This window comes from Natator depressus, chromosome 7, assembly GCF_965152275.1.
Source record: "Natator depressus isolate rNatDep1 chromosome 7, rNatDep2.hap1, whole genome shotgun sequence".
Lineage (NCBI taxonomy): Eukaryota > Metazoa > Chordata > Testudines > Cheloniidae > Natator > Natator depressus.
This window is the reverse complement of record NC_134240.1, coordinates 60,899,747-60,921,526: the sequence shown is the minus strand read 5'-3', so window position 1 is coordinate 60,921,526 and position 21,780 is coordinate 60,899,747. Positions and strand designations below refer to the sequence as shown.

The 21,780-nt window shown below is 43.6% G+C and overlaps 1 protein-coding gene across 5 annotated transcripts in view; it reads right to left on the bottom strand.

The window, feature by feature from the left end:
• ADK (adenosine kinase) overlaps positions 1 to 21,780 on the bottom strand; it is a 568,464-nt gene that overhangs the window by 523,995 nt on the left and 22,689 nt on the right. For 3 of the 5 annotated variants that reach the window (XM_074958637.1, XM_074958633.1, XM_074958634.1), the window contains exon 2: positions 13,217 to 13,291. The exons of the other annotated variants lie outside the window; for them this stretch is intronic. In XM_074958637.1, coding sequence (XP_074814738.1) covers positions 13,217 to 13,291 — 75 coding nt within the window. The remainder of the gene's footprint in view (positions 1 to 13,216; positions 13,292 to 21,780) is intronic. 5 annotated transcript variants of the gene reach the window in all.

Genomic DNA, 21,780 nt, shown 5'->3' with positions numbered 1-21,780 from the left:
AACCATCTTTTAAATCATTTGAATTTTCTCTGAGGAAAGAAATTCCTCCAGGCATAATTCTTACATAAAAAGATCTGTTGAAACAACAAGTAATAATAATGAATTAAAAGCATTCTTTTCTCCTATTCTGTTTCCAATACAACAGACATACAAGCACAAACTGATAATATAAAATTCAACTTTTAACAAAAGATATGAATTCTAATAAAAACATTCATGCTCAGCATTATCTAATGACAGCTGGGACTCAGCCTACGAAAGACTGTCTTTTTGTCCCAAGCAGCAATGTTCTTGTCATATACATTGAGTAAAATGCCTCTCTAGTTTGTCATCAGGGTGAGGCCAAACTACACACCGGCACAATCATGTTTATTACCCAAGATGAAAGTGCATGTCTACTATTGAAGTCATTCTTTTATATGTTTAAAGTAAACTTGAAGAAAATTAACGTTGCGCTGATTTTATGCAACTGAAACCAGCTTTTAAACAAGATGTCTCTGGAGCAGGAATTAAGAACTTTGATCTCTCTCACCAAACCCAAGTTGGTTCCATTCAGATTCTATTTTTTTACTTCCAGGCCAGGAACACTCAAGAGGCATGCACTCAAGTGAAGATCAAGATAAATCATTCAATCATTTTTTTTAAGCTTGGAATTTACCTGTGTTCAATGTTGGCAGCATTTGTTCAAAAGTATCACAGATTTTACTACGGATTTTCCCCACATTTTCTTGCAAAATATTTTTCAGTTTGAGTGCTGACAAGAAAAAAGGCAAAGACCCCCAAAAGAAAATCACTTTCACTTTTGAGTCAGACCTTTTGAGTTTTGAAAGAGCTGCCAGAGGGGATATTATCCTTGTAATCACCAAGTTCTAGTGGATAAAGCTAAGGGCTAGAATTTGAGATCTCCTGTTCTCTATTGCCAACTCTGCAACCAACTAGTTGTAATATTTTGTACTCCATACTTTCCAAACTATAAATTTATCACCAGCAGCATCAACTCAATTTTGACACTGGTCCCTCTTCCTCAGATTGCTGCATCTCTTTGGATGCTTAATAGGCAGAGACTGAGAATATGCAGAATCATGACTCTAGCAGCTCTTCTGAAAAACTGGGGAAGGTGTAGCACAGCTATGCTGAAATGAATACATGTATTTACACCTGCTCCTGTATTGTCCACTCCATGCATCAGAAGAAGTGGGTTCTAGCCCACGAAAGCTTATGCCCAAAAAAATTTGTTAGTCTCTAAGGTGCCACAAGGACCCCTCTTATTTTTTTTTTTAAGAAAGCTGTGTCATCATGAGTGGACAATAAGAATTAATAGCTGCATGAGAAGAAGAGCACAAGCCATTAAGATGACAGCATTTCAATAACCACCAAGTGCTATCCTTGATGGGCTGCAGTGTCTTAACAACCAGGAATAAAGCAGTTGCTGCCTTCTTTGATCTTATGATCTCAACCTTTCCAGACTACTGTACCCCTTTCAAGTGTCTGATTTGTCTTGCACATCCCCAAGTTTCACCTCACTGAAAAAATACTGGCTTACAAAAATCAGACATAAAAATACAGAAGTGTCACAGCACACTAGTACTGAAATACTGCTTACTTTCTCGTTTTTACCAGGATTATAAAATAAATCTGTTTGAATACAAAATTGTACTTACATTTCAGTGAATAGTATATAGAGCAGTATAAACAAGTCATTTTTTGTATGAAATTCTGGTTTGTACTGACTTCGCTAGTGCTTTTCACGTAGCCTGTTGTAAAAGTAGGCAAATATCTAGATGTACACCCAGAAGAACTCTGCGTACCCCTAAGGATTGAGAACCACTGTGCTGTAACTCCTAACAAAGAAGGCTGAACCAGTATCTCTTGGCTGGACTGGCCACAAAGCTCCAATTATTACTGCCTTCCTTGCTACCAAGGGAGAATACCAGTTTAAGAGAAGGGAAAGGAACTCTCCACACCATTAAGGCCAAAAGGAGCCCACAACACAATGTTAAAAATTCATGGTTCTAGAGCCCATCTTGCTGCAGGTGGCCCCATTAGGCATTCTTATGTCCAGTCAAATTAAATATAAACACAGAAATCTTAAATCCTTTTGTTCCTTCTTTCAAGTTGAATGGTTTTCACTCAGAGAGGGGAAGAAAGGGAGGAAGGGAAGAGAATGGTATCATTTTATCATGCAGGAGACAAAGCAGTTTAGGATTCTGGGATAGCAAGCCCATTGTCTCCATCAGATGACAAGTAGGAAATATACCAGTCAAAATGCCTGTGTATTGAAGAATGGAAAGACCTGCTTGGTTCTTTATTATTATTATTATTAATTATTATTTCTACAGTAAATCAGGTAGCTTACAGGAATGCAGATCTGTTCCAAGGATGCCATTATTAAATTGCAGCAATAAAAACAATATATTGAAGGATAGAGGAAAATAATATTGAAATATAGCTTCCACGTATACCTTTATATCAACATTGTGCTAGATCTTCCAAAACTATTAAGTCAGAACTAATGATATACTGGTACACACATTTGCTGCAATATCTCGACACAAAAGTTCAGCTTTAAATAAGGTAGTAGGTTCCAAATGTTTTCCAACTTAGAAACCAGAGAGGGAAGAAACCAAATTTTTTAACTATTCTTCCTCACAATTCATGCATCAAGATGACACAGGATACAGTGCCTAATTGAAATCATATACAATCTAGAGTGACTAAGGAGCAGTGTCACAATGATCCATCTGATAGTCACATTTTCAAAGCTCTTTTTGAAGAATTAACTGAATTCCAAAATACTAAAATAAAAAGGCTAAAAAAAAAAAACCTTTCCCTAAAAATAACTTCAATTACAAATCATATATATAAAAAATTTCATCATGTCCCTAGTTTCTCATATATGTGACTTTATTATTATATTGCTATCGGTGGTAATTCCTGAGCAATCAGACTAGTTTACTTCATTACTATAGTAACTAGGATCATCCCTCTATTCTTTCCTATTTGTTGTTGTTCTCAATACTGGTTTTAGAAAGAGGACAGGGAAAAGAGCACAAAGCCAGTCTTAAACAGCAAGAAATGTCTACAACCATACCAAAACTAAAAGTCATGTTTATATATAGCAGATTCAGTCTAAAAGAAAAAAACAAAAACAAATATTCTTGGTATACTGGGGCATGACAATCTTTTGGATGGAGAACAAGCCATCCTAATTCACAGTGAATTGAATGTGAATACAAATTAAGACTCTCTCTTGTTTAGGGGCAAGTCCCAGGCCACAGAAGCCAATGCTCTATCATTTGTTTTGCAAGTACTGGGGGGAAAAAACACACAGGAAAAGCAAGAAGTTTAATAATTTTTTCTTAAGTTTTGTGAAAACAATTCTCTTATCTAAAGTAAGTTGTGAGCTTAGACTACCCATGTGCTGCTTTAGATTCCATGTAAAAAAAATTCAAACTATCAATCCAAAACCAGCCATTTTCTACTTTGACAGGTAGTGTTACAGAGTGCACTCACCTCAGGTGAGCGCCCCCTGGCGGAGTGTATGAGTGCCTGCAGTTTTTTCTCAATTTCTCTGCTCAAGGTGTCCCCTGTGGCTGCTACACTCATCAGGTGGGTCTTTGGTGACTCAGCCCTCCAGCCCAGTCACACATAGTCTGTATGTGAAAACCAAGAACTCCTTCTGGCGTATATGGTCCAACTGAGACTATCTCAATGTCCTCAGTAATGTCCTGAAGCCCCTTCCCCACAGCTCAGTCCATTAACAGTCCAACAGGGCCCATCATGAAACCCTTCTGTTGGCAACGTCTCTGTAGCCTTCCCTGGACTCAGTCCTTAGTCAGTCTGTCAACAGGGCTCATCACAGTATCCTCCATTGGGGTCTGGCTACCTGGCAAAGGTTCCTGCTCTGGAATGGAGCAGCACATCCAGGGTTTCTTCCCTGGAGACTCTCTGCCGTCACTTGAGTCCTCAGTGACTACAGCTCTCCCACTAACCCATTACTCTTAAACGCAGTTCACTTACCCCAGCTGAGAGACAGTCTCAGTTCAGCCCCCTTCTCAGGGTATGTCTACACTACGAAATTAGGTCGAATTTATAGAAGTCAGTTTTGTAGAAAGCGTTTTTATATAGTCGATTGTGTGTGACCCCACACGAATGGTCTAAGTGCATGTAGTCGGTGGAATGTGTCCACAGTACCAAGGCAACCACTGACTTCCGGAGTGTTGCACTATGGGTAGCTATGCCACAGTTCCCACAGTCTCCGCCGCCCATTTGAATTCTGGGTAGAAATCCCAGTGCCTGATGGGGCTAAAATATTGTCGCGGGTGGTTCTGGGTACATATCGTCAGGCCCCCCTTCCCTCCCTCCCTCCGTGAAAGCAAGGGCAGACAATCCTTTTGCGCCTTTTTTCTTGAGTTACCTGTGCAGACGCCATACCACGGCAAGCATGGAGCCCGCTCAGCTAACCGTCACCGTATGTCTCCTGGGTGCTGGCAGACGCGGTACTGCATTGCTACACAGCAACAGTTTATTGCCTTTTGGCAGCAGACAGTGCAGTATGACTGGTAGCCGTCGTCGACGTAGTCCAGGGTGCTCTTTTAACCGACCTCAATGAGATCAGGGGTGTCTGGGCAAACATGGGAGTGATTCAGCCAAGTTAATTCCCTTTTAAGTTTCATTTCATGGCGATTCAGTCCTACCAGCAGTGCACTGTCCTCTAATCTGCAGCCAGCAGAAGACGATGGCCAGCAGACATACTGCATGGTCTTCTGCCGAGCACCCAGGAGATGAGGATGGCTAGCGGTCGTACTGCACAGTCTGCTGCCAGCAAGATGTATAAAGATAGATGAAGTGGATCAAAACCAGAAATAGACCAGATTTGTTTTGTATTCATTTTCTCCTCCCTCCCTCCATGAAATCAACGGCCTGCTAAACCCAGTTTTGAGTTCTATCCTTGAGCGGGCGATTCTGTTTCTCACAAAGCCACCCCCTTTGTTGATTTTAATTCCCTGTAAACCAACCCTGTAAGCCATGTCGGCAGTCGCCCCTCCCTCCATCAGAGAAATGGCAAACAATCATTCCGCGACTTTTTTCTGTGCAGACACCATACCACGGCAAGCATGGAGCCCGCTCAGATCACTTTGGCAATTAGGAGCACATTAAACACCACACACATTATTCAGCAGTATATGCAGCACCAGAAGCTGGCAAAGCGAAACCAGGAGAGTAGGCAACATCAGTGCTGTGACGAGAGTGATGAGGACATGGACACAGACTTCTCTCAAAGCACGGGCCCTGGCAATGTGGGCATCATGGTGCTAATGGAGCAGGTTCATGCGGTGGAACGCCGATTCTGGGCTCGGGAAACAAGCACAGACTGGTGGGACCGCATAGTGTTGCGGGTCTGGGACGATTCCCAGGGGCTGCGAAACTTTCGCATGAGTAAGGGCACTTTCATGGAACTTTGTGACTTGCTTTCCCCTGCCCTGACATGCAAGAATACCAAGATGAGAGCAGCCCTCACAGTTGAGAAGCGAGTGGCAATAGCCCTGTGGAAGCTTGCTACGCCAGACAGCTACCGATCAGTCGGGAATCAATTTGGAGTGGGCAAATCTACTGTGGGGGCTGCTGTGATGCAAGTAGCCAACGCAATCAAAGATCTGCTGATATCAAGGGTAGTGACCCTGCGAAATGTGCAGGTCATAGTGGATGGCTTTGCTGCAATGGGATTCCCTAACTGTGGTGGGGCCATAGACGGAACCCATATCCCTATCTTGGCACCAGAGCACCAAGTCAGCGAGTAAATAAACCAAAAGGGGTACTTTTCAATAGTGCTGCAAGCTCTGGTGGATCACAAGGGACATTTCACCAACATCAACATGGGATGGCCGGGAAAGGTATATGACGCTTGCATCTTCAGGAACTCTGGTCTGTTTCAAAAGCTGCAAGAAGGGACTTTCTTCCCAGACCAGAAAATAACCGTTGGGGATGTTGAAATGCCTACAGTTATCCTTGGGGACCCAGCCTACCCCTTAATGCCATGGCTCATGAAGCCATACACAGGCAGCCTGGACAGTAGTCAGGAGCTGTTCAACTACAGGCTGAGCAAGTGCAGAATGGTGGTAGAATGTGCATTTGGATATTTAAAAGCACGCTGGCACAGTTTACTGACTCGCTTAGACCTCAGCAAAACCAATATTCCCACTGTTATTACTGCTTGCTGTGCGCTCCACAATGTCTGTGAGAGTAAGGGGGAGACGTTTATGGTGGGGTGGGAGGTTCAGGCAAATTGCCTGGCTGCTGGTTACGCGCAGCCAGACACCAGGGCTGTTAGAAGAGCACAGGAAGGCGCAGTGCACATCAGAGAAGCTTTGAAAACCAGTTTCATGACTGGCCAGGCTACGGTGTGAAAGTTCTGTTTGTTTCTCCTTGATGAAACCCCCCGTCCTTGGTTCACTCTACTTCCCTGTAAGCTAACCACCCTCCCCTCCTCCCTTCGATCACCACTTGCAGAGGCAATAAAGTCATTGTTGCTTCACATTCATGCATTCTTTATTAATTCATCTCACAAATAGGGGGATAACTACCAAGGTAGCCCAGGAGGGGTGGTGGAGGAGGGAAGGACAAGTTTTAAACTTTAAAACTTATTGAATGCCAGCCTTCCGTTGCTTGGGCAATCCTCTGGGGTGGAGTGGCTGGAGGCCCCCCCAACCACGTTCTTGGGCGTCTGGGTGAGGAGGCTATGGAACTTGGGGAGGAGGGTGGTTGGTTACACAGGGGCTGTAGCGGCGGTCTGTGCTCCTGCTGCCTTTCCTGCAGCTCAACCATACACTGCAGCATATTAGTTTGATCCTCCAGCAGCCTCAGCATTGAATCCTGCCTCCTCTCATCACGCTCCAGCCACCTTTCAGCTTCAGCCCTCCCGTCAGCCTGCCACCTCTCCTCCCTGTCATTTTGTGCTTTCCTGCACTCTGACATTGTCTGCCTCCAAGCATTCGTCTGTGCTCTGTCAGTGTGGGACGACAGCATAAGCTCAAAGAACATTTCATCGCGAGTGCATTTTTTTTGCCTTCTAATCTTCGCTAGCCTCTGGGAAGGAGAAGATCCTGTGATCCTTGAAACACATGCAGCTGGTGGAAGGGAAAAAAAGGGACAGTGGTATTTAAAAGCACACATTTTATAGAACAATGGGTACACTCTTTCACGGTAAACCTTGCTGTTAACATTACATACATAGCACATGTGCTTTCGTTCCAAGGTCGCATTTTCCTCCCCCCACCGCGTGGCTAGCCCCTCATCCCTCACCGTGGCTAACAGCAGGGAACATTTCTGTTCAGCTACAGGCAAACAGCCCAGCAGGAATGGGCACCTCTGAATGTCCCCTTAAGAAAAGCACCCTATTTCAACCAGGTGATCATGAATGATATCACTCTCCTGATGATAACACAGAGAGATAAAGAATGGATGTTGTTTGAACACCAGCAAACATATACTGCAATGCTTTGTTCTACAATGACTCCCGAGTACGTGCTACTGGCCTGGAGTGGTAAAGTGTCCTACCATGGTGGACGGAATAAGGCTGCCCTACCCAGAAACCTTTTGCAAAGGCTTTGGGAGTACATCCAGGAGAGCCACGAATGCCAGGGCAAATTAATCATTAAACATGCTTGCTTTTAAACCATGTATAGTATTTTAAAAAGGTACACTCACCAGAGGTCCTCTCCGCCTGGCGGGTCCAGGAGGCAGCCTTGGGTGGGTTCAGGGGGTACTGGCTCCAGGTCCAGGGTGAGAAACCGTTCCTAGCTGTCGGGAAACCCGTTTCTCCATTTGCTTGCTGTGAGCTATCATCTTCCTCGTCCCCAAAACCTGCTTCCATGTTGCCTCCATCTCCATTGAAGGAGTGAGACAACACGGCTGGGGTCGTGGTGGCTGAATCCCCTAAAATGGCATGCAGCTCATCATAGAAGCGGCATGCTTTGGGCTCTGACCCGGAGCGGCCGTTCACCTCTCTGGTTTTCTGGTAGGCTTGCCTCAGCTCCTTAAGTTTCACGCGGCACTGCTTCGGGTCCCTGTTATGGCCTCTGTCCTTCATGCCCTGGGAGATTTTGACAAATGTTTTGGCATTTCGAAAACTGGAACGTAGTTCTGATAGCACCGATTCCTCTCCCCATACAGCGATCAGATCCCATACCTCCCGTTCGGTCCATGCTGGAGCTCTTTTGCGATTCTGAGACTCCATCATGGTCACCTCTGCTGATGAGCTCTGCATGGTCACCTGCAGCTTGCCACGCTGGCCAAACAGGAAATGAGATTCAAAAGTTCGTGGTTCTTTTCCTGTCTACCTGGCCAGTGCATCTGAGTTGAGAGTGCTGTCCAGAGCGGTCACAATGGAGCACTGTAGGATAGCTCCCGGAGGCCAATACTGTCTAATTGCGTCCACAGTACCCCAAATTCGACCTGGCAAGGCCAATTTCAGCACTAATCTCCTTGTCAGGGGTGGAGTTTTTTTGTTTTTTTAAGAGCCCTTTAAGTTGAAAAAAAGGGCTTCGTCGTGTGGACAGGTGCAGGGTTAAATCGATTTAACGCTGCTAAATTCGACCTCAACTCCTAGTGTAGACCAAGGCTCAGGGTAACAATTCCATATACAGCCCTTCCCTGGGCCTGTTTAAACTCCCTTGCTCAGGGCTTAGCCACTTCCCTAGTGGCTATTTGGGGGGCATCCTCTAAGTAGCAGTCACATGGAACATCCCTTTAATTAACTGCATCCGTAGGCCACTTCCCCACAGCCCCGGTCTTCCTCAAGTCCCAGCAGCCAGCCAGGAGCACCTTCCTTGCTCCCCTGGTCCCTACCAGCAGACTGAACGTACTCTGTCCCTGCAGCTCCTTTTATACAAGCTTGCTTGGCCCTGAGAGGCTGCAAGGAAGCAGTCTCTTTCTGACTGGCTGCATTCTAGGGTGCCTAGAGCAGCTGCGTGGAGGACTCACCTCCTCTGTGGTAGGGCTGCAAGGCCTCCAGCAGGGGGCCTCAGGGTCTGGAATACCCCATCACACATGGTTACATCAGCATATCTGATGCAGCATTAAAAGAAAGTAGTAGCATTTTAAAGATTTATCTATAGTATATTTACTAGGCAAACATTTGGACACACCATTTCTGAAAAATAAAAATAATTAAGACAACAGTGGTAAAGAGGAAGGTAATAATAGAAGACAGAGCATTTCACATTCATGAACATTCTATCCAGACTTCAAAGCGTATACAGTTACATACAAGCTTCCCCAGAATGAATACTCAGTAACCTCAGGATGACCTTAAAGATTTAATACCCTGGAAGCAAAACTTTATCTTAGCAGAGGTTGATTTTCCATATATCCCTTTATAGAGAACTTATTGTAAGTCCTACATCATTTATTACTACCAGAGTTCAGCTAATGCACCAGTGGCAAGAATCAGGCTTGTACCATGCAATTAGTTTTGACAGCTTTAAATTATACTCTAGCATGTATGTTATTGAAGTTTACAGCGCCACTGGTGCTGAAGGATTCTCTTATTGAAAGTCATATACAACAAAATAGCCTTAACCTCTACCAGCAGAAAATAAAGCTTGTGCCAAACTCCATCATTCATTATTCAGTAGATTGAAAATGTATCAGTAACTAAGGCTTTGTCTACACTGCCACTTTACAGCGCTGCAACTTTCTCACTCAGGGGTGTGAAAAAAAAAAAAAAGCCACCCCTAAGCACTGCAAGTTTCAGTGCTGTAAAGTGGCAGTGTAGACAGCACTCCCAGCACTGATAGTACTCCTCTCGTGGTGGTGAGGTTCTTTTTGGTGTTTTTTTGGTTTTTGTTTTTTTTAAATATAGCCCTGGGAGAGCTCTCTCCCCCAGGACTGGTGCCACGACTACAGCGCCATGATAAAGCGCTGCCGAAGCTTTATCATTGCTAGTGAATACATACCCTTAGTGATGTCTGCTTAGTCACTAATTAAAATTAGTTTAGCACAGTGGATGCAACTCAAAACAAAAGGTTACAATAAAAGCTTTACTAGTTAAGATACTCAGATCCTGGACCAAATCAAGTGATCCTAGGGTGTGTTTTTGGGATCCAGTAGCCTGTCTTTGGAATTATAGAGACAACGGATTTTCTGTATCTAAGTCACCTTCAAAAAAGGAAGGGCCGCAACTTTTAGGCCAACCATAAATAAAAAGTTTCCCTTTTTTACTGAGCACTGTTGTTACGTTCTGTACACCATACAGAAAGAGGAAGACAGCTCCAGACACAAAATTACATTGTAAGCCGGGGTGGGCAAACTACGGCCCCTCAGGGCTTCCCCCTGTTGCGCCGCGGGCCCCGCACTGCAGCCCCTGTGGGAGGAGGGGCAGAGGGCTCCATGCGTTGCCCTTGCCTCCAGGCACTGTCCCGTCCCCCCTCCACCCCCCACAGCTCCCATTGGCCAGGAACGGGGAACCGTGGCCAATGGGAGCTTCGGGGAGGTACCTGAGGGCGCAGCAATGGCAGTACTCCGAGCCCTGTGACCCCCCCAACCCCCAGGTGCCGTACAGGCACTTGGTGCCAGACGCTTCCCGGAGTGGCATGGAGCCAGGGCTGGCATGCAGGGAGCCTGCCCTGGCCCCGATGCATGCCACTACCACCCCGGAGCCGCTTTAGGTAAGTGGCGCCGGGCTGGAGCCTGAACCACTCCAGCACTCCACACCCCCCCTGCACCCCAATCCCCTGCCCTGAGCCCCCTCATATACCCCACACCCCTCCTCTGCCCCAATCCCTTGCCCTGAGCCCCTTCCTGCACACAGCACCCCCCTCCCACACCCTGCACTCCCTCCCGCACTCCAGCCCTGCATACCATTTCCCCACCCAGATGTGGCCCTCGGGCCAAAAAGTTTGCCCACCCCTGTTGTAGGTTGCTGGCTCATATCTCCAGCCAAGGAAGAATTAAAACCACACTTAGAGTCCATTTCAGGCCTTTTCTCAGAGATTCAAGCTTTATTTTTTCCTTCTGTATAAAACTGGTAACAAATTCCACATTTCAAGCCTGTCTCTTCTTTTGACTCAGGGACTTCCTGCTGGACCCTCCTCACTCCTGGCAGCTCTTCCCCAGTACTCTTACAGGCCACCTGCCTGAGAATTACCATATTCCATGACCTGCCATAGGAGCCAACCTGCTTCCTCTAGCTTTCCCCACTGTCCCAGGATCTTCCCAGCTGGGCTTCTTTCTGCTTTTACAAATCAGCTGATCAGTCTCTGCTGGGAGGTAGCTTAAAAAGTCGGGGTAAGGCTGAGTTCCAACTCCCCTTAAAGAGTCAGCCCCCCCGGGAGATAACAAAATATCATTTGGATTAGATAACGCTGTTTAAAAATATTTACTGTTTGCATGAACTGATGAAGCCTTATTTGCTCAAGATGACAAATATTTGGGTTGGGGATTGTGTTTACAAACTTATGACTTAATTTGGATAAGAAACTAGTGTAATTATGAATGAAGAACAAAGAATAGCAAGGATTACCTGGGCCAGCTAGTGAGAATCATGCTGGTGCCCATTAGTTTGCAACAACTGGGATGTAAATTTTAACACACCACCTAGACAAGCCCTAGGTTCTCTTGCAACCCAATGAGCAGTTCAGTCAACCTCTTATAATAGTGTTGCTTTTCCAAAGCAAGCCCCAGTACAATGCTCTCCCATCACTTCACTGCTGTGGCATATATCCCAAAACAATTCTTATGGTCTTAGTTTAATAAAGGGTTTAAAAAAAAACAAACCAAAAAACCCGAAAGATTTTCTGAATGGTTTTACAAGTATTACAATGGACACTTTATTGCTTGCACTAAACAAGAATGCAGCAAGTTTTATTTATTTAACATTTATAAGAGTTTCAGAAACCCTTTTAGGAGAATTCAAAAATTTCATACTTTGAGTGATTCACTTCCAATTCTTTGCAGTCTTATCTCCAAGTTATGTCATTCAGGCTCCTTATCAAACTTACCTTTAAAATATAAAAGCTTTAAATACATATTGTCATGTTTGTTTTCTATCATTAAGAGGAATAATTTGTTTTTGTTTTTAATCTTAGCAGAGCAAATGAATACAAGTATAAAACAGGCAGAAAAGTTTCATAGGAAAGCAAGAGAAATAGGAGTGAGTTAGATGAGGATAAGAAGTCAATGATAAAACTGTAATTGTTCTTTTTCTTCCTCTGATTCTGAGTCCAATACTTCCATTAACAACCGAAGGGAAAGAATGGAGATAACACTGAATGTTAAACATATTTATACAACATGAAGTCAAGAATAAATTGTGACTACTTGGAACGATAGGACTAACCCATTCACTTCTCGCTAAAAACGAAACACAATAGAAGCGAGAAACGGAAGGAGCTGAATTTATGTGGAAGTATCCAGGGAGACAGCTTGGTGACTGGAGCACTATTAATAGCTGAAGCTTTCTAAGCCAGGCAATGGGAAAGCTGAAGTTGCATCTGCTACTTCACAGCACGAGGAAGCTTCATGCCACCAATGGAACAAAGGTGGTGGCACTGGTGGTAAAGTGGCAGGCCTGTTTGGAGAAGTTGTGTAAGGGCTGCAGAATCCGTCAAGAGGACAATCCATGTGATTAAACAGTTTCTGCTCTTAAGTAGCACATCAGAACTACATTAAATACCACAAGCCAGAAAATTAAAGAAACGGGCCAAACAAAAATCCATTAAAATATGAACTGGTTCCCGAAGAGATGAGGAAAAAAATCCATGAAAATGCAATACTGGATTATATCAGGGGTATCATATGAAGAAAGACAAATATTTATTGTACATGTAGCTATCTGCTTAGGTAAATATGAAGAAATCAGAGGGGAGCAACAAGTGACAAAGTTTGGAAAATACAAAAACTTTAAGGTTAAGGGAAGAGAGGATGTACAGCCTATATTAGATAACAGATAGTTACCATCAAATATGTAAATAGATATGATAGAGGACACTGTAATTGTTCTCAGTCAGCAAGGGCTGAAATAAGCCTCACCACGGTGCTGGGAGAATCAATTCAATGATGCATTAGCGATCTCTTCTGGCATGAGACCACAATACTAAAAAGGATAAAGTTAAGCACTTGTGTTCAGCAGGTGCTCCATTCCATGTTGCTTTTCTAAAATTTGTAGAATTAATCAGCAATATTTAGGAAATTAATGTGAAAATATCTTTATACTTACTTGTCAAGGAAGTCCTTGTCCACTACTGCACAAATATCAAGAAGAGGATTTCCCATTCCAAAAAGCACATTTTCACTACAAAAGAACCAAAGTTTTTCAAATGTAGTTTAATGTTTCTAGTCTAACATCATATTGCACTGACAAACAGATTAGGACAAAACTAATTTTGCCCAACCATGGGCTGCATGGTCAATTTGCCTGCAATCCAGACAGCACAGCTAATTTGAACAAAATGCAAACTTTTATTATCTCTCAGTGAATTGCGTACAATACAAAAGTCTCAAACATGCACATTCATTTAAGCAACCCTTCAATCAGAGAATGAGCCATGCATGCTATAATCTAGTTTCTAAGAATTGTGCTTGGGTTGCATTTGCAGGTCATATAAAGTGGCAATGGTGGACCAGATTGTAGAGTTCCATGAGCCAGATTTTGTTGTTTATCTGAGCAGCCACAAATATAACCTTATACAAGTAATTGTTAAGAGCAGTATTTAATTCTACACCACCCCTCAACTATCCTTACAAAAAGTATTTGTTTACTGATAAAATGTTGACTTTTTTAATACAAAAAAAAAATTACTAAACATGCAATGTATGATGCAAAGCAGCAAGTTACCAAAAGGCATTATCTAATGATCAAGTATTTTTATAATAATTTAAAAAAAAATTTAGCATATTCAGTCAGTTATCTTACATACTTCAGTGATACAGTAATAATTAAGAACTAGATAATACATGACAGAGGCAAATGGTAGTGAATGCAGCTGTTCCAACTAGACTTTCTAATACTAGATTCAATTCCATCACATACCCCTCCAAGCCAACACCTGCTGGCTCCAATTGGCAGGTTAAACACCCATAGCATCTGGCGACTGAAATCATTTCTGAAAATTTAACAAAGAAGCCATCAAATATACACCTTCTTCCCCATCAACTGCTCATTTTTCAAGGATTTTCATTAGCCCAATATTCTCCAAAGCACTACCACAGGATTTCAGCCTTAAAATCTTAATGCTCAAACACAGCCAGGCAACAAAGTAACTTAATGTGGCTGTCTTTAGCTTTCAGACCCTTCTTCAACTCTGCGTTAGGTCACAAGTGAAGGAGTTTCCATGGCATTTTGACAGGTCGTCAGATATTAGGACCCTGCATGGAGGTATAGCTGTTCTGCCAGCATGCCCCTCGGCCTGCACCGCTTCCCCCAGCTCCCATTGGCTGGCAACGGCAAACCACGGCCATTAAGAGCTGAGGGGCTCCGTGCCTGCGGACACTCCAGGTAAACAAAACATCCCGGCCTGCTAGCAGCTTACCCTGATGGGCCGGGAGCCAAAGTTTGCCGACCCCTGATCTACAATAACAATGTATTAGATATTCAATTCAATAGAGCTTAAAATCGTCAAATTTTGGTGTAGACCCGTTGACAAGCCAACCCCCGCTTTTTGATGCTTCACTTTTTTACCAAAAAAATTTGGCTTATGAATGAGTATATATAGCAGCTATACTGGCAAAGCCTTCCCAGTTTTGATCTGGCTTTGCTCTCCACCTGCTCCAGCAACTCTATTACCTCCCACTCTCTTGGCCTTGTCCTCACACTCCTTAACACGTCTCTCCCTGCTCTGGAGCTCTCCTAATACAAGCTTTACACCTTTTGCTATCCTCAAAAAAAGCCAACCCTGGTCCCCAAACACTTCTCCAACTGCCCCATATCCCTTCAGCTACAAACTCTTGAATGTGTTGTCTACAATCATTGTAAGTGGTTATTTGTATTACAGTAGCACCAAAAGGATCCCACCAAATGGGGCCCCCATTGCAATAAGTGCTGTACAACCACATGGTCCTGACACCAAAGACATTACAGTCCAAGGACACAAGACAAGAAGGGGTGGGAGGGGAAACATAGGCAGAGAGAAGTGACTTGCACAAAGTCACACAGCAGAGCTGGAAGAGAACCTAAAACGCCTCTCAGTCCAGTGCCCCATTCAGTGGGCCACACTATCTTGGTTTATGAATATACATGTTTAAATATAGAACTTTTCAAATGCTGACAAATGTTGTGTTTTTAATAGGACCCAAGATTAAGTATGTTGTGCTGTGAAGTATATTTGTCCTTGGCTATATACAAAAAAGCCTGGATGGTGGGTATAATCCCTGATATTCCTGTTTAGGTCAAGGTACTTTCAATTATAAAATACTTCTCCCAGTTTCTCTTTCACCTCCACCCTGGATCCCCTCCAATCCATGTTCTGTCCTCCTATTCTATGAAGCTGCTCTTTCACCAAGATCTATATTGACCCTCACCTGGCCAAATTTCAGGGCTCATCCTACTCCTCATCTTCTGCTTCTTGACATTTTATTCAACTGAGGCTTCTGCAACAACATCCTCTCTTATTTCTCCTCCTACTTCTTTAGCAGCCCTTTCAGTAGATCCTCCTTCTCATATACCATCCATGGAGGTCCCATAAGTCTCTTACTTTTCACCCTTCCACTCCTCTTTTTACACTCTTTCTTTGGGAGATCCTAGCTACTCTCACAGCTGCATTCACCATCTCGACCTCAATTACTCAAATCTACCTTTTCACTCCTGACTTATCAGGAAAGTGCTGATATATGGGTTTGGCTGGATGAAGACATCTCTTGCGTCTCTTGCCATCAACTCAAGCTTAACTCTCCTCTTTCACCACTACCACCAGCATCCTCCCTTTCACTCCAGCCCATAAACTAGGAATCATGATTATTCTCCATTGCCTCATGCATCCAGTTGCTATTCAAGTCTTACCATTTCCTCCTCCAAAGCATTACCAAGAGGCTACAGTTAAAAACTCATCCAGGCACTAACATTTCCCATCTTAAACTCTGGGGCTACGAAATTATATTATTTAACATGGTCAATTACCACCTTGACTATGTATTTGCCCCTGACAATTTACTCCCCCTTTCCAGTTTTTTTTTTCCTTGTAATCTGTACAAGAAATAGACAGACCGTGGTTTCCTGTACTACATTTTGAGTAAATCTATTGGAAATCAGCAATAAGTCTCAGCGGAAACACCCAGTACTGGAATAGATATGCACTACCATGTTTTCCTAGTATACAGGTATCAAATTTCTACATGCATCACCCTTGCCCACTACCAAAGGCCATAAGCTTAATCATAGAATCATAGACTAGCAGGGTTGGAAGGGACCTCAGGAGGTCATCTAGTCCAACCTCCTGCTTGAAGCAGGACCAATCCCCAATTTTTGCCCCGATCCCTAAATGGCCCTCTTAAGGATTGAACTCACAACCCTGGGTTTAGCAGGCCAATGCTCAAACCACTGAGCTATCCCTCCCCCCTTATATCTTTAAGCATCAAATTCACACAAACGAATTTACCAAGATAGAGCTAAAATTCTGCTAGAAGTTGGCCCAATATAAAGTTAAATTAGAATTTGGGTAATTCATAACCCTAAGCAAGCAAAAACCAAATGAGAATTGCTGATTTTTTAGCTGACCAATAAACTGAAAAACTTCTCTTTTATGATAGCTTAATCATAAAATAGAAGTTTTACAGTATGTTTCAGTAAATATGGCAGTTAATAGCCAAGAATGTTCAATTTAGCAAAAACACTAAGAATACAAAATAAAATATGGGGTTGTGTCACGGAGTCACCGGGCGATGCTCTGGAACTACTCTGTACGAAGCCAGTCAGGACTCTGTGGAAGCATGCCTCCTCTCTGTGAGCAGACTGTCTCCAGGGTAAGAAGCTTACACAACTTTGGCATTCCTGGGGCTGACCTCAGAGCATTCAGCATCCCCGTTTACACCATGTGCTTCCCACAGCGAGTCCGCACCGGCGGGGCTCCTGGGGAAGCCAAAGGGCCCTGCACTCCAGCTCCGCAGTCAGACGTGACTCTCAGTCAGCCAGTAAAACAGAAGGTTTATTAGATGACAGAAACATGGTCTAAAACAGAGCCTGTAGGTACAGAGAACAGGACCCCTCAGTCAGGTCTGCCTTGGGGGGCAGGGAGCTCAGAGCCCCATCTGCACCTCCCTCCATTTCCCCAGCCAGCTCCAAACTGAAACTCTCCTGCCCCTCCTCTTGCCTTTGTCTCTTTCCTGGGCCAGGAGACCACCTGATCTCTTTGTTCTCCGGCACCTTTGCAGAGGAGGGGCCCAGGCCATCAGTTGCTAGGAGACAGGGTGTCTGCCATTCTCTGTGCAGACACCATCACACTGGCCCTCTGGGGCTCTGCAACAATCACACATCCTTATCCCACCACCTAGATACTTAAGAAATGCCTAGGGAAACTGAGGCACCCACACAGTATTCAGAGAAAACATTAAGAACATTCTCACTTCATCACAGGTTGTGACCAACTAGAAACTGACAATTTACAGTAAGTGGAACTAAGAATCACTGAGTATTTTGTGTGTGAGTGAAACAGTTAGATCTTTACAACATTACAGGACTAAATCCTCGTTTCAAAAATAATTTTGCAGACTAGATCTTAAATATTCATAGATTCCAAGACCAGACGGGACCACTGTGATCATCTACTCTGACCCCTGTATAATACAGGCCACAGAACCTTCCCAACATAATTCCTTGAGCATATCTTTTAGAAAAATATCCAGTCTTGATTTAATAATTCCAGTGATGGAGAATCCACCATGACCTCTGGTAAATTGTTCTAATGGTTAATTGCCATCACTGTTAAAAATGTATGCTTTATTTGCAATCTGAACTTGTTTACCTTCAACTTCCAGCCACTGGAGCCCATTATTAAATATTTGTTTCACATGTAGGTACTTAAACTGTAATCAAATATCTTCTCTTTGTTAAGCTAAATAGACAGACTCAAGGAGCTCAGTCACTATAAAGCATGCTTTCCAATTCTTTAATCATCCTCAATAGCTTTTCTGTGAGCCCTCTCCAGTTTATCAACATCCTTTTTAAAATGTGCACACCACAACTGGACACAATATTCCAGCAGCAGTCACACCAGTGCCAAATACAGAGGTAAAATTCCCTTTTATGCATTGCAGGATCACATTACCTCTCTTGCAAAAAGAAAAGGAGTACTTGTGGCACCAGACTAACCAATTTATTTGAGCATAAGCTTTCGTGAGCTACAGCTCACTTACTCTGAAACCTGTCATTACCTCTTTTGGCCACAGCATCACACTGGGAGCTCATGTTCAGCTGATTATCCACAACAACCTCCACATCTTTTTACCAGGATAGAGTCCCCCATAGTGCAAGTATGACCTACACTCTTTGTTCCTACATGTATACATTTAGCCATATTGTAACACATATTGTTTGCCTGAGCTCAGCTTACCTAGTGATCCCAATCGCTCTGTCTGAGTGTCTTATCCTCTTCGTTATTTACCACTCCCCCAATCTGAGTATCATCTGCAAATTTTTATCAGTGATGATTTTGTTTTCTTCCAGGTCTTTGGTATTTCACCACTTTTTGAGCCACAATATTTTTAATATCCATATTTATTTTATAGTCTGAGGATTTGTTTATTGTAGAAGGCTAGATATAGTAAAGACTTTAAAAAGTAGGGGGGGTTTTGTGTTAAATCAGTGATTAATTTGAATTTATACAAACGGTGGAGAAAAGCCAAAATATTTGCAAGTGTTGAATATGAGTTTGCCCAAGATTCCATATGCCTACGTTTATTGTCCACTGAGCTGCTACTTATATGCTGTAGAGAGAGGTATAACAATCATACAGTATCTGTGTGATGCACTTTGGGATCCCTGAAGACGAAATGCACGATACGTGATATTTCCAGTTAACATCTCAATCAAAACTGAAGTATGAACAGACAAGTGTCAGTGTTGTATATGGGATATTAACAACCGCACATAAAATGCCAAAAAAAATTTTAAAAGTCTCAATGCAATGCAATTAAACTTACTAGTTTCTCTCCGCCTCATGGTCCAAGGGCTTCTCTACATGGCCCCACAGTACTGCACTACCACTCCCCTGTGTGGATGCTGCCGATGCAAACTAAAAAGTATCGTGTTCACAAAGTCCTCTTTCAAATGCAGGTGATATTTGGGAAAATATTCCCCAGTGTGCCCCTCACTACCACAAGCTATCTGATGGTAACATCATGGGAAATTCTTCAATAATTGCAAGTCACCATTGGACTTGTTGACATAAGCATTAATGAAGGTAAGAGAAACTAAGAGGACAGGCTATGAAAAGATGGGAATACCAACATTTATGCAGTGTGGATATCCAGATCAGGAAAAAGGGGTTGGAACCCTCATGCATATAAGAGTTATTAATGAGAGTAATTCAGAATAAAAGTATGAAAAAGGAAGGAGGAATTCATAAGGAGGCCTTCCACAAATGACGACCTGTTGAGCGATACTAGCATCTCCAAGGGGACTACAGAGATGGATGTATGAAATCATTGATGCTAGCGTGACAAGGCACCTCCTTCGTCTCACCAGACTTTGCACGTCCCCCCTCTAGTGATGGCAGGCCTGAGGTAAATCAGCCCCACCCTGGGCAGTGTTGGCCTTCCCCCTTCTGTGCTCCTTTGGTTGTATTTTCAGGGTAGGCCCCAGGGTCAGCCTGATGGGTGATTTTTCACCAGACAAAAAGGAAACTGTATCAAACACAAAAACAGAAGGGAATACCTTTCCCTGCCTCCTCGCTGGGGCAGTGTGTTGCCCTGTTTCTTGCCCTGGGGTGTCAGTCCTTCCCCTAGCAGGCACTCAGATTTGGCTGTTCCCCTAAGGGAAGGAGTACAGGCTCTCAGCCTGAAAAAGCTTGTTTCCCTGCTGCCACTAGCCTTGCAGTAGCTTGTCTCTCTCTCCCTCTTTGACCTCTCCAGAGGAGGAGTTGATAAAGGCCTCAGGCAACCCTTAATTGGATTCAGGGGTCCCTAACTGACACAAGATAACTTCTTCTCAGCTTGTAGGAAAAACGGCGTTTAACATTCTAGGCCTAACGTATCAGCCTTCCAGGACCCTCTTGCAGCTGTCCAGCCTGACTGTAACACTAGATATCTTAAAGACAGGTTTCAGAGTAGCAGCAGTATTAGTCTGTATCTGCAAAAAGAAAAGGAGGACTTGTGGCACCTTAGAGACTAACAAATTTATTTGAGCACAAGCTTTCGTGAGCTACAGCTCACTTCATCTGAATGCATCCGATGAAGTGAGCTGTAGCTCACGAAACCTTGTGCTCAAATAAATTTGTTAGTCTCTAAGGTGCCAAAAGTCCTCCTTTTCTTTTTGTAGATATCTTAAAGGTTGTCTCTCGCTATGTATATTTCAATAGTTGTGGCTCTGCTCATCTGCTTAATGAAGCTGTTAATAAAGGGATGACTGATAACCCATGAACATTACTGTAGTCATTGCTATTGTTCCTTGTGTGCTCCTAGAGTCTCCAAATGTAACGATATTTCTAAGGGTATGTCTACACTTGCCATTTAAAGCGGAAGAAGTCCCTTTTTTGCGCAAAAACCATGGGAGCATCTACACCTGCCAATGACTTTTTGCAGTGAAACTCAAAAGTGAACTCAAAAGTTTCACTGCAAAAAGAAAACCACCTCCACAAGAGGCGTACAGCTTTTATCAATGATGTGCAAGTGAAGACACATTCTGCCTGTTTACAGAGCTTTTAGCCTCCGGAGGATATCCCACAGTGCCAAGATGACCACTCTGGCCAGCAGCTCTGCTGCTCTGATGCCAGGTAAACTGACATCCACCCCGACCCCCTGGGAACTTTGAAACTCCCCTTGCTGTTTTCTTGGCAAATGCTCACTTATCTGGCAAGGTGACAATGCCTGCTCCACAGAGCAAACAATCCCCTGCTTGGAGCAATGCTGAGCTACTGGAGCTGATCAGTGTTTGGGGAGAGGACACTGTGTAGGGACCCAGGATGCCCCACGATCACCTCCCCCTTCCCACAAGGCCTATCGTCAAAATGGAGAGAACTGCACTGTGGGATAGCTGCCCTCAGTGCGCTGCTCTCATCTGCGATGGAAGTGCTTTCACTGGTTCACTATCACCGGTGAAACTGACAACGCAAAAACTCCTCAAGTGTAGACATAGCCTAATAGTTGTTCTGATCTTGCTAATTCTGATACTGTAGCCTTTAGGGAGTGCAAACCTTTGGCATAGGTTACTAAGGTTTAATGCCACTGGTAATATCAACCCATCAATATTATAAAGGCTACATTGCCATGGGCACACCTAACATGACACTTAAAAAAAAAAAAAAAAAGGTAACTGACACCAGCAAGAGTAGGTTCAGCATTTGGAACCAACACTGTTTCTACTGTCTTCAATTTAGGTGTTCCATAAAGAGGCAATTACAACAGAACAGCATTTGGCACTTAATTTTCAAATACCACATGAGACTTTGCATATCTTATCCGTTAGCATCCAGAGTGGTCTGCTGAGAACTACATAAGGAGAGAAGACAGAAACATGTGAACTGTTTAGATACCACTGCTCCTCAAACAGTAACATTAGTATCCTAAATCTAACCTGAGTAAGGGCACGTCTTCACTGGCAATGTTAAAGCACTGCCACGGCAGTGCTTTAATGTG